The 12878-nt window shown below is 48.1% G+C and overlaps 1 protein-coding gene across 1 annotated transcript in view; it reads right to left on the bottom strand.

Moving 5' to 3' along the window:
- Positions 1–12878, bottom strand: part of RUNX1 (runt related transcription factor 1) — a 189516-nt gene that overhangs the window by 73753 nt on the left and 102885 nt on the right. The window contains exons 3-4 of the mRNA XM_027701767.1: positions 11024–11277; positions 5789–5945 (exon numbers count right to left, since the gene is read on the bottom strand). Of these exons, the coding sequence (XP_027557568.1) occupies positions 5789–5945; positions 11024–11277 (411 nt within the window). The remainder of the gene's footprint in view (positions 1–5788; positions 5946–11023; positions 11278–12878) is intronic.

Genomic DNA, 12878 nt, shown 5'->3' with positions numbered 1-12878 from the left:
TATCAGAACCTGTTCATTGAATCCTTCCCCATTATCAGAACCTGCTCCCTCAATTCTTCCCCTGCACCAGAACCTGAACTCTCCCACGGCCACTCGGATTAAACAGAAATCTTGATTCAAATTAATGGTGCAATTAAGAAAACCCTAAGTCACTTAAAAATAAAATTATCACTTCTGGGCTCTGTCTTTTAGAGAAAAATTCACCATTCAGAGCAGATTGGAGGGAGAAGAGTCCCTGTCATTAATATTGACCCTCTAACAGTGTGGGTCAGTGGCACAGCCCCTTCCTTTCATAAAATCCCAGAATGGTTTGGATTGGAATGGACCTTAAAGATCATCCAGTTCCATCTCCTGCCATGGGCAGGGACACCTTCCACTAGCCCAAGTTGCTCCAAGTCCCGTCCAACCTGGCCTTGGGCACTTCCAGGGATCCAGGGGCAGCCACAGCTTCTCTGGGAATTCTATCCCAGACCCTCACCACCCTCACAGCCAAGAATTCCTTCCCAACATCCAAAGGAACTGCCCATCTCCCTGTGGCCAATCCTCCCTCCCGCTGTCTGTACCACCCTGCTGATGCCACATCCTTATCAACCCAACCTAAAAACAAGTGGTTGTTTTGGAACTCTATCAGCTGCCTCTTTTTCCTCAGCTGATTTTCCTTGGATTTCTCCCGTTTCTATCCCCTCCTGGCGAGCGCCACTCGTCGTTACTCCGGGATCCGATACCACGGCCCCTGAAACATTCCAAAGGCTTGGACCAGAACCTGGATGCCTGCTTAATACTGATTTTACGACCCTGCTGAATAGCATCCTCCTCTGTTTTGCACATACTTTTACGATTTTGAATGCGTTCAAGCAAAAAAAAAAAAAAATAATAAAACCACCCCAAATTTCAACCCGGCGCTCAAATAATGCGGCCGCGAAGCGAAGCTGCTGCACAGAAGGAGCAAAATTCTGACTTCAGAAGACCAATAAAAATAATTGGGCTCGGAATCCAGGCCAGTAGTTTCTGGGGTTTATGTATTTTTGCGATTCCAGCTTAAACTGATAGTTGTTTTTTTTTTTTTTTCCCCTGAAAATTATATCCAGAAGGAAGAGTCCTGATGGCAGAAACTTCTGACTGTGCTTGGTAATGTCCCTCCCTCGTGTTCTCCTTCCAGCTACACCTTCTCTGGCTCTGTGGAGGCTGAAAACCATCACAAAACTGACTCATGGCTCTAATCCTGAGAGATAGTAGGAAATACATAGGTAGCCTTAATTTCCAGCCCTTTCCAAGAGTCAGTTTTTAAACTGAAAAACAAAGCTCCAGGTCTCAGCTCGAGATTGAGATCTCCTGCAGCAAGCCAAGGCACCTCTCCATTAGCTACTATTATGATAACCTATTAATAATCATTTTCAGCTGGAAAACATGTTTATTTGTTGGGGTTTTTGGAATGTTACGTCCCCGCAAAGCATAGATAGTGACCGGGATTAGTGATTCCATGAGGAAAATATGTCGTGCTCACCAAGCCATGGAGCTTTCCCTCTCCAAAATAACTATTTATTTTTAATTTTTTTACCCAGCGAACTTCTACGGTGTCAGGCTTTTTTTGCATGGGATGTGTTTCATCACAGCAACCTAAACCAGTTCATTGTACACTAAGAAAACAGGATACGTTGCAGCAGCAGCAGCATTTTGAAGCTTGGGGTGTTTATGAATGGAGGGCGAAAAATAGAGATTAATTTTGGTTTAACCAGGTAATCAGGAAAAAGTGGGGGGAGAGACTGAGATTGGGTCAAGCTTTAAAAACGACATTTTTCTTTCAGAGATCACCTCCAAGCCAGACAGGCAGGTTTGCCCAGTAGCATTCTCAAAACAGGGTGAGGAATAGTCACCCTGGAGCCCAGCCAAGCCCAGTGTAAATCTGTTTTGTTCAGGAAAAGGAGCCAAATTGCCTTTGTACAACATCTCCAGGTTTCGGGCGACCTGTGACAATCTCAGCTCCCGTTCTGGGGATCAGGAAAAATCAAGGGCTTTGGGTTTTGTTAATTCTAAACAGCGACAACGGGTTGAGAAACACGAGGCAACCACTTGAAACGATGCTGAAACTCAGTTTGGGGCTTTTAAGTTTTGGCTGGTGCCAAATATGGGTTGGGAGAAATAAATCCCCCTGCTCTGGGGGACTTGCTGTGACCCTCCCACATCCAGGAGAAAAACATGGATGATGTCTTAATGTCTGATGCAGGCTGCCTTGCTGGATTGAAGGCCCACAGAAGGAAATTTAAACTGGTTATTAAGAGTGTCAAGAATGAGAGTTTCCTGCTCAGAAGGGAGGGAGCTGTTGGCTCTGATGGGATTTTCATGGGACTGTGGGGTGATATCCATGAAGAGGGAACTGTCACCACTCCAAGCCATTCCTTGTTCTCCACCAGGTGATTTTAAATTTAATTCTAAACAGCAACATGGGCTGAGCAACACGGGGCAACCACACAAAACGATGCTGAAACTCAGTTTGGGGGCTTTTAAAGTTTTGGCTGGTGCCAAATAGGAGTTGGGAGAAATAAATCCTCCTGCTCTGGGGGACTTGCTGTGACCCTCCCACATCCAGGAGGAAAACGTGGGTGATGTCTTAATGTCTGACACAGGCTGCCTTGCTGGATTGAAGGCCCACAGATGGAAATTTAAACTGGTTATTAAGAGTGTCAAGAATGAGAGTTTCCTGCTCAGAAGGGAGGGAGTTGTTGGCTCTGATGGGATTTTCATGGGACTGTGGGGTGATATCCATGAAGAGGGAACTGTCACCACTCCAAGCCACTCCTTGTTCTCCACCAGGTGATTTTAAATTTAATTCTAAACAGCAACATGGGCTGAGCAACACGGGGCAACCACACGAAACGATGCTGAAACTCAGTTTGGGGGCTTTTAAAGTTTTGGCTGGTGCCAAATATGGGTTGGGAGAAATAAATCCCCCTGCTTTTGGGGGCTTGCTGTGACCCTCCCTCATCCAGGAGGAAAATGTGGATGATGTCTTAATGTCTGACACAGGCTGCCTTGCTGGATTTCATTGAAGGCCCACAGAAGGAAATTTAAACTGGTTATTAAGTGTCAAGAATGAGAGTTTCCTGCTCAGAAGGGAGGGAGAGGTTGGCTCTGATGGGATTTTAACGGGGCTGGGGGTTGATATCCATGAAGAAGGAACTGTCACCACTCCAAGCCATTCCTTGCACTCCACCAGGGATTTAAAATCACCTGGTGGACACCAGAAGCCTCCACTCTGCCCACAACCAACGTGAACTCTCAGCCACTGCTCACACAACGCTCCTGGCATCGCATTATCACTGGTGGCAGCTGAACTTGTTCGAGCTCAAATATTACACGGCAAACAAAGTTTGGGTTAATTTTCCTCCAGCCAGGTATCAAAGGAAGCAATGCCCTTTGAAGCAGCCACCTTCTGCTTTAGGCTTTATACAAATTCAACAGAACAGCACCTCAGAAATCCCGTATGAGTGCAAACAATCCCCACCTTTGGAAAACAATCCCCTGTTCAGGAGTAAACAAAAGCATACATTAGTCACTGCTCCAGAGATGGGCGGCCAGTGCAGGTGATGAGATTTAACCTCCAAGCCTGACTAATACCACGCAGCATTCCCAGCTCACTCCACTGCTTAAAGGCTCCTGAGCCCCTGGATATCACACCACAGGCAAGGTTTATGTCCTGGGGGAGAGTGACCAGCTACTGGCAACCACTCCCAGCAGGGGAAGGGGCTCCACGATGCTCCCTGCCAGGCTTTGCTGCATGAATAGGGCCTGTTTTCTCTCAGCTGCTGGATTTTGACCTTGAGACTCACACAGTTCACTGTTATGATTTCTAGCTTCATTACCATGGCCAGGAACTGAACTACAGGTTTGTTTTTATTAGCTTCTCCGCCACTCTGCCAGCTATTCATTTGAATCTTCTAAACAGTCATCTCTGAATCATAATGCAAATTCCATTTACTGAAAAGGTGGTACCTTTAATATAACAAATGAACACGTTTAATGACTGATACTTTCAGACATTACAGCATCCCTCATGTTTTCAGTAAATGGATATAATTTTCTCTGCATTACCCTATTATTATTCTTTGCTAGCATTATGAAGCGACATTCTCAGCTGCGGGTGTTTTCCACCGAGTGCATTTGAAGACGGCCCAAACAACACAATTTGAGAGACATCTGCCTCTGTATCCTCAGCTAAAAATGCTGCAGGAGAGGCAGAGGAGCTGGGTTGATGTTTTATTCCTGTAAAGTATTTACTGCCTGCACGATGTTCCGGCAGGGCCACGCTCTGCCACCGTTGCGACCGTATTTACATTGGAAGGGGATCTCCAGATGCATTTCACTTCAAAGGGAAATAAAGGCTGTGGTGTATAATCAGCATCACTTCCTCGGTCTGAAGAAGCCTGACCCATCTCCCACGGGGAGCAAAACACTTGGGGAGTGAGCAAAGCAGAAGTGGGTCACCTTTGTAACTCTCCCGAAGGGCCACGCGGGCAACCGCACACCGGGCGCCGGGTCGGGTGCTCACACGGGGAGAGAGGGAAGGGAAAACAGTAAGAAGGGATCAGCAATCCCTGAGCATTCCATGTGGTTCTGAGAGACACAGGTTGCTCTGAAAGGAAACCTGCTGAAGTGCAGCAGCCGCTGTCACTTGGAATCGTGAGCGTTACGGCAGCGAATGGTCCCGAAATAACACCACAGTGTTTGGAACACCACGAAAACCTGCCAGTTTTACTTAAAGCCAGACATAAGTAAACATCACATGAAGTCACACGGGAGATGTGATGGTTTTTCATCCCTGACCTTAAGGGAGAGAGAGGCTGATCTTTCTTCTGAGCTCTCTCTGAGCAACAACAACTCGCCGGCTTCTCTTCCGCGGGTCTGACTGAACCTCCCCAAATTCCCATTAAGGGAATCACTTAAAATAAACTAATAGGACAGCAAACATGGAATTTATGGGGTTTAAGATTATGGCTTGGAGCCAAGGGGTGAAGCTGCAAAGGGTCTTTATGTTGGGGGTTTTTTTTGGGTCAAGCTCTGTGCACCTGCCCACCCACGGGTGGCATGAGCTGCACGCGTCGGGTTCTATTTGCAGCTTCCAGAAGACATTTTTAAGTAGTCCCAGCCCAAGTCAAGTCCAAATCCTGTTTGTTATTGATGCTCCAAAGGCCTTTTTATTTACATACTGGTTATGGCAGAGATAGAGCCAGTCAGGTATCAAACCCCTCTGTTCTGTCTGCTCTCTCCCATCCGCTTTGCAGCAGACATTAACTAACAGGACTGGTGCATCCTGAGGGGAAAACAGGCTGGAAAACATCCCCTGTGCCTTCAGCAGGTCAGGATGAGCCTGCAGAATTTTCAGATCTATGCAGGAAATATTTGTACTATGCAGGGAATATCGAGAGAGACTCACTCTGCTGCAGAAACTAGAAGGGGAACCCCATCACAAGTCCCCACGCAAGCCGAAAATTCTCATTTTAAACTCAAAACACTCCACTTGAGCTTAACCATGGGTAACACCACGCTGCTCTAAACTACCAGGGGCATCTCCTGGAGTCAAAACATCACTTGCTGCGAGGTTTTGATTTTTTTTTTGGTGGTTTTTTTTTTCCCAACCGAGATTTCGCCATTCGAAACCGCGAAGCGACGCCGGGGACGGGCGACGGCGAAACGAGGAAAACCACCCTTCGGAAGCGGCCCCGCGAGCCCACCCCAGGAATTTGCCACGACCGGGCGAGCAGGGGGGGTGCAGCTGAGAGCAAAGAGGTACCTCTCCCGCTCCTGCCCACGAAGCGGAGGTCGTTGAACCGCGCCACCTGGTTCTTCATGGCGGCCGTGGCGTTGCGCAGCTCCGCCGAGTAGTTCTCGTCGTTCCCGGCCATCACCGTCACCAGCGTCCCGTCAGGAACGTCCCCCAAGGCCACCACCTGCAAAATCAAGGAGCAGACCCCCTCAGCTGGGAAAAAAAAAAACGAGGAAAAAGCAGCAGCAACAGCAAAAAATCTGGGTGGAGAAGTCTAAGAAGTCTAAGAAGTCTAAGAAGTCTAAGTCTAAGAAGCTCTTTTGGGAAGACAGGAATCGCTTCCATTCCTACTTTGCTGCAATGGGAATCTTCTTCTTCCCCAAAACCTTGTCCACTTTGTTATTCTTTAATCAAATTAAATGTTTTTTTTGCAATTTTGATATAGAGTTTTAACTTAGAGCAGACAAGTTACGTGTGGGTTCACTGCTGAGTGGTATCACTAGTGCTGGTTGTTGACCTCTTACTGCACCAAAATGCTTCCCAACTCTTTCCCACTGTCCTTCCCCATGTTTCCTGAATTTCCTGAAGGACCTAAGAGACTGATTTTTGGTTTTATGTATCATTGCATCTATGATATTACCACAATAATAATGTATAAGGTGCATCTTTTTTACTCCTCGTTGTGGATTTCCCACTGTTTCAAACCCTGTTTTTCTTAACAACTGGACTGGAAAGTTTTGCACTGATGTGCCTCTGAAATACCCAGTGAGATGTGTACTCTGAGATGAAAAATACGTGAAATCAGCTTTCCAAAACATACATCTGTAATTTTCAGTCCATAAATCCCATGAACAGGACCTGCTGCCGGTCTCGTTTACAGCAGCAGCTCTTAACAGAGCTGCCCCAGCATAAATTCTGGATAAATCCATGGAAAATCGGGCCTCAATCAGGTGTTTAATCTCAAATTAATGAACAACTTCTTTTTTTCCCCTTTAAAAGCAAATAATTGACTTCAGGCCTCACCTGATGGGTGGAAATCACGACCTGAACTAAGGAAATCTGCCCTGGCTCAGCCAAAGGCTTTACCTGGAGCTTCTTGGTGCCAGCATCAAACAAACATTTAGGAGCATGAGATTCACTGCATTTTTGGTGCAATGACCTGAGAGACCTAAAGATTTCTAATCTTAAATGTTCTGACTTGTATCTACACTGTTCACACTGATCAAACCATGAAAAATTTGATTTTTACTGCAATTTCTTGAGCAGGATGGAATCCTCTGAGCAGTTTTACCCTGCTACAATCAAATGGATATTTGGGGTGTTTCTCCATTCACTCTGGCAAAAATAAGAGCTTGGGTTTGGTCCCCTATATCTTGTTTTTACATCCCATTGCTGTTCCCCCAATTAAGTCTACACGACTCTTACCACAAATAATAATAATAAAAAAAAAGATAAAAAAAATCCAGCTAGTTTTTAATTCCTCTTTTGCACATTCTAAGAGGAAGCAGCCCTTCATCGTGCCCTCTGAGCTGCAGCTTGATATTTTTCCTTCCTCTTAAGAATTTTCTAGCTCATATCCAGGCAGTCAGAATCGGTTGAAGCTCGTCACGGCCTGGTTTTATTTCTCTCGGTTTCTAATCACATTTGTCCTTCCCAAACGGGATCAGCAGCTCCTTTGCTTGATCAATCCCTGCTTTTTAATTCCACAGCCACTTCCCAAGATTTGGGAGAAGCCTCCAGTCTCAGGTATTTCCCAGCCTTTCCCTCCACGGGAGGCCGAGTTTCTCACTTCTGTGCTCTCCCTTTTGTCACCAATAACCCTTATTTTCACTTCCACATGCAAACTTCAGATCACTGGGTCAAAATTCCCTCTTTACGTCTCCATTTCAACTTCCTCTTCCCCGTTCCTCCCTGGCCCAGCCTGTTGGGTTTTTTGTTCTCTGAGTTCCAGGACGTGTTCCTGGGGCCTGTGCTCTGCTCAGTGTTCCAAATTTCCCTGATCTTGGCCTAAATTAGTCCCTGCTCAAAATGCTTGAGCTCAGAATCTTCTCCTTGCACAGTCTCACAATCAACTTCCAACCCAAGGCACCCAGTTCTTAAAAAAAACACCTTGAAAAACCTTAATGCAAGCACTTGTATTCCAGACACGAGAAAGGCCAAAAAGGGGAAAAATCAGGGCATTTCCCCGCGATGCAAATGTTTGCACGTTCATTTAAGGAAATGCATTCGGGGATTTTTAAGGGTTCACAAAAGATTTTTGTGAATCCGGGAGCAGTTGGCTCTTACAGAGCAAATATTTTAAAGCTCCGTTTCCAAATCTCACCTCGATGAAAAAAAAAATCAGAAACAAGTATAAAGCTGACACGGCCCAGAAAAGAAATTGGAGTTAAAAGTCACAGACAATAGAAACAGAAATACAAACATTTACATTAGAAAACAGACTAAACAGATAAGCTGAGACTTGCTGACTGGAGTTATCAAGGACTTTGTTGCACTCTTTACCCCTTAAAAATATGTGTTTCCAGAGAAGCAAGAAGAGTATCAGCATTGCAGGTCTGTCGGGTATCTAAATTACCTACTTCTCCCGCATCAGTCAAAACAAATTGGCCTTTTAAATTAAGATTTAGATTCTTTCTTAACAGCAGTTGGACATTGAATTTCTATAGCAACTTGTTAGCTATTATATAATAATTTTTAAGTTTCTTAGAATCATTCTTTAATTTAGGAAAAAAAAAAAAAAGCCTGGAAATTTTAATTTTGCTTTGAAACAGTCTCCTGATCAAACACCACAAATGAATTTTTCTAAGGAAACGTGAAGAGAAAACTCTCCATCTCTCTATTTTTGTTCATGCAATGGTTGTTAACAAACACTTGATAAAACTCAGCGCTTTGTTGTCAGATGCTAAGGAAGCACCTGACCCGAATTTTTTAGTTCCTGGCCCAAATCATCTGAAAAAAAAACCACCCCACGACTTTTAAAAAACGCCTTTGCGAATATTCAGTATTTCGTATGAACCCAACAAGCTGATTTTTACACGTGGCAAATTATTCCAGGATTCATTTCTGGGCAATCCACGGGGAGAGAATTTCGGGGAGAGGTGAAGACGAGGAGCAGGTGCCTCCCAGCCCACCATTCCAGGGGCTCATAAGGAAACCTTTTCCCGGTTTTTTGGGGGGTGTTTTGATTTGTTATTTGAATTATCCCGGTGTTACAAACTCCTGGAGAAGTTGCCGGCGAACGCGGTGGGGGCCGCGGGTGGGGGGAGCGGTGTTGGACATCTCTCGAACCCCCCGGCTTTGCTTCCCACAATTTCCACATAACCAGACAGTTCCTGCCTTCAAAAGCTCCCATTCCAGAGGAGAATCCCCAAAATCGCTGCCGGTTCGGCCGGACAGGAACGGGAAGAGCCACATCTCCTGTCCCTTCTCCATCGCGGTCCCCGCCGGGAGATGCTCGGGGCTGGGACAGGGACACGCGTGGCCCCGCGGGGACCTTCCACGGTGGCCTTTGACCACAGGGATCCCCCAGGAAAAAAAAGGAACACCGGGGACTCCTCTTATCTCCCTTCCCGGCGGGGCGGAGCGGCTTTTCACTGCCTTCCAGGAGCTGAACTTCCCGAGTAATTAGCAGGAGCCGCCGAGTGCGTGGGTAACAGTGTAATAATTAATCTAAATGTGGGAATTTAGGAAGTGACCCTGCCGATTAGTTCCTCCCATTTTTCCTCAGACTCCTATCTGCGTAAAACAAGAAGACCAGACATAATAAAACTTTGCCCCGAAGCCGCCTCGTCAGCGGGATTTCCCAAAGCTGATTCCCTTCTCCCTCGTCTCTCCTCTCCCAAAAACCCATCGGAAAAGACTCGAGTCTGGTGGCCTTGAAAAAAACAAAGTTGTAGCGAGGCGGTCGGGGTTTGGGAGTGACCGCAAAAGAAAGCGCGAACCTGACAAATCCCGATCCTAAATCTAACCCCGGGGCTCCTCGGGAGCTGCGTGTCTGTGCGGCTCCCGTCTCGGATAAAAGGATAACGAGAATAATTACCTTTTCCTTTCCTTGCTCGGGAGCGTATATCTGCACCAGGAGCAAAGAAAAGCAGCGCGTTCAAGAAGTCAGCGACAGACCCGAGTTAAAAAAAAGAGCGTGACCGAGGGGAGGATAATTTTACTCCGAGGGGAGGATAATTTTACTTCGAGGGGAGGATAATTTTAGTCGAACCCCGGTAACGGGAAGGCTGGAAAGCGCAACGAGCACCCGGGAGGCACCGCTAGGCAGGGTCCCGGCGGCCCGTGACAGGAGGGAGCCGGGATACCCTCTCCCCTTCCCTCCTCCCCATCTTTTCTCCTTGGATTTAGCGAGGAACTCTGGAAACCGGAGAACCCCGAGCGGCCGCAGGGTCTGCCCAAGGTTAGGCCTCGGTTTTTACTATTATTAAAAACAGCCAATTAAAAAAAAAAAAAAAAGAAAAAGAAAAAAAGGAAATATGCGTTTTGGACTGTTGGTGGGTTGTTTTGATATTCTTTTCCCCCCTGAAGAGCCCCTGGCTGGGGAAACGCGGCGCCTCCCGAGCGGGGCCCGCGGAGGAGGGCGGGTGTCCCCCGTGGGGGGCAGAGGGACCCGCCACCGCCGTGGGCGACTTCTGGGCGAGCCCGGGGCTCCTTCAGTTCCGGGGGCTCCTTCAGCTCCCAGCCGCCTGCATCCGTCTGCAGCGGGGCTGCGGCATCTGGTCCCCAGGGCAGCCAAACTCCTCGGCTCTGACTTTTTTTTTTTTTTCCCTTTTTTTTTTTTTCCCTCTCCCTTGAGCAGAGCCGGAGTTATGAATGGGGAGAGCGGGCAGGCAGCGGCTGGAGAGAGAGAGAGCCTTCCCAGCCCATCGCATTCCTCAGCTGCCAGCGCTCGCTCCTGCCCGCAGCCCGGGCGGGAGAGGGAGGATGGAGAGAGGGGATGGATGGGTGGAAGGATGGAAGGAAAGCTGGAAGGAAAGCTGGAAGGAAAGGTGGAAGGAAAGGTGGAAGGAAAGGTGGAAGGAAAGCTGGAAGGAAATGTGGAAGGAAAGGTGGAAGGAAGGATGAAAGGAAGGATGAGAGAAAGGGTGGAAGGAGCCACAGCCAGACCACCGGAGCGAGCCGTCCCCGCCCGGCCGCGGCTCCCAGCGCCCCGTACCCCCCATCCTCGGGACTCACACGCTGCCCCCCACCCCTCCATCCCTCCCCTCCCCACCCCTACCCCCCGCCGCGCGTTTTTTGGGGGGCTCGGGCGGCACCTACCTTGAAGGCGATGGGCAGCGTCTTGTTGCAGCGCCAGTGGGTGGGCAGCACGGAGCAGAGGAAGTTGGGGCTGTCGGTGCGCACCAGCTCCCCGGGGTGGTCGGCCAGGACCTCCACCATGCTGCGGTCGGCGCCGCGCAGCTTCCCCGGCAAAGCCCCGCCGTGCTCGGCGCCGGGCAGCGCCAGCGGCTCGCTCATCTTCCCCGGGCTCAGCGTGGTGGAGGGCGGCGTGAAGCGGCGGCTGGTGCTGGTATCTACGGGGATACGCATCACAACAAGCCTTTTGAGTGAGGGACCTCCACGGAGTTCTTACAGAACGGCGAGGCGAGCGTAACTCTTCGGCGAGCCGCTCTCTGGGGACCAACATAAACGGATGCGGGGCCGAGGACCCGCGGGAAACTCGTTTCTACGCCAGTCCCCGAAGTTAATTTTTTTTTTTTTTTTTTTTTTTTGCCGAGATATAGAGACTTAACTCTTGGCTTCCTGGCGCGGCGGAACAAACACGTTAATCCGATAAACCCAAGGGGCGTCCGTGCGGGGCTTTACCGAGCATCGAGTCCGCGGCCGGGCCACGAAAAGTTCTCGGGGAGAAAGCTCATTCCAAACTCCCGAGGGGAAAAAAAAAAAAAAAAGAAAAATAAAAGAAGAAGAAGGGAGGCGACCAAGTAACAAGAAACACGCGCAAAGCCTGGGCTTCCCTGTCAGCCGCCTATCAGTTCCTTCCAGGTGATTTCTCTACAGTCCCAAGAGAAAATAAACCACACCGGCGTCTTCCGCGGGCAAAAAAATGGCTCTTTTAGAGAGGGAAATTCGGGGTTGTCTTCAGAGAAGGCGGTACGAGAGCGAGACTTTGTGATCAAAGGTCAGCTGGCTACAACTGTGTATATATATATATTCACGTCCACACACGCACCACACACACATATACCGGACTTCATAAAATATTTACAATATAATCTGTAGAGAATTTAAACACAACAGGAATCCATTAATGTTCTCTGCGAGTTTTTTTTTTTTTTTTTAAGCAGCCTTGAAAATGAGCTTCAGTAGTTTGGTTCGCGTCTCTCTAAGAGTAGTCGTGTCATGACCTCTCAATTATTCTTGCGCAAAAAAAAAGGAAAAAAAAAAAGAAAAGCGAAAAAAGAAAAGCTCAGGGCATTGCATTCAAGCTTCAAACCTCTATCTTTGGTGTAACGCCTTTCATCAGCTTAAAGAAAGGTCGCAGCCGATCGCAGGCTCTGAGGCTAAAAGGTCCACAGCTGAAAACTTGGGTTTGGGGATGTTGGTTAAATTGTGGGTTCTCTCTGTGGTTTTGTGTGTGCAACAGCGCTCTCTCTCTCCCACTCACGTCCTCCTCAGCAGTCAAACCAACAGTCTGCAACAACTTCGGCACTCATTGCCAATTCTCTCTCTCTCTCTCTGTTTTTTTTTTTTTAGTATCTGAGACAGTCTTCCTCTAATTCGGCCGCAGGAACCGGCTGCTTAACAATATTTGAACCGCAGCAGGTGGAAGCCAGCTCTCGGAAACATGGCTTTTCTCTCGTCCAGCGGGATGGACACCGCCAACCTGCTCCGAAAAACCCACACACACGCACACACAGACACACAGACACACGGAAAACCAAAAGCCGCCAGCCACAGTTAAAAAAAAAAAAAATAAGAAAAAAAAAACCACCCAGCAAAATCACTGCTGTTGAAGGAGCGAAAGCTTTCCTTCCGCAAAGGGAGGCGGCGGAGGAGCCCGACGAGGAGGAGGAGGCAGACGGGAAGCACCGGGCGAAGAAGCAACCCAAGAGTTGCCGGGGGGAAAGAAGATCAGCCCAAAAGTTGCCGGGGGAAGAAGATCAGCCCAAAA

This window comes from Neopelma chrysocephalum, unplaced genomic scaffold (assembly GCF_003984885.1).
Source record: "Neopelma chrysocephalum unplaced genomic scaffold, ASM398488v2 Primary Assembly neopelma1_166, whole genome shotgun sequence".
Taxonomy (NCBI): domain Eukaryota; kingdom Metazoa; phylum Chordata; class Aves; order Passeriformes; family Pipridae; genus Neopelma; species Neopelma chrysocephalum.
Note: the sequence above shows the minus strand (reverse complement) of the source record. Positions and strands in the feature narration are given on the sequence as shown.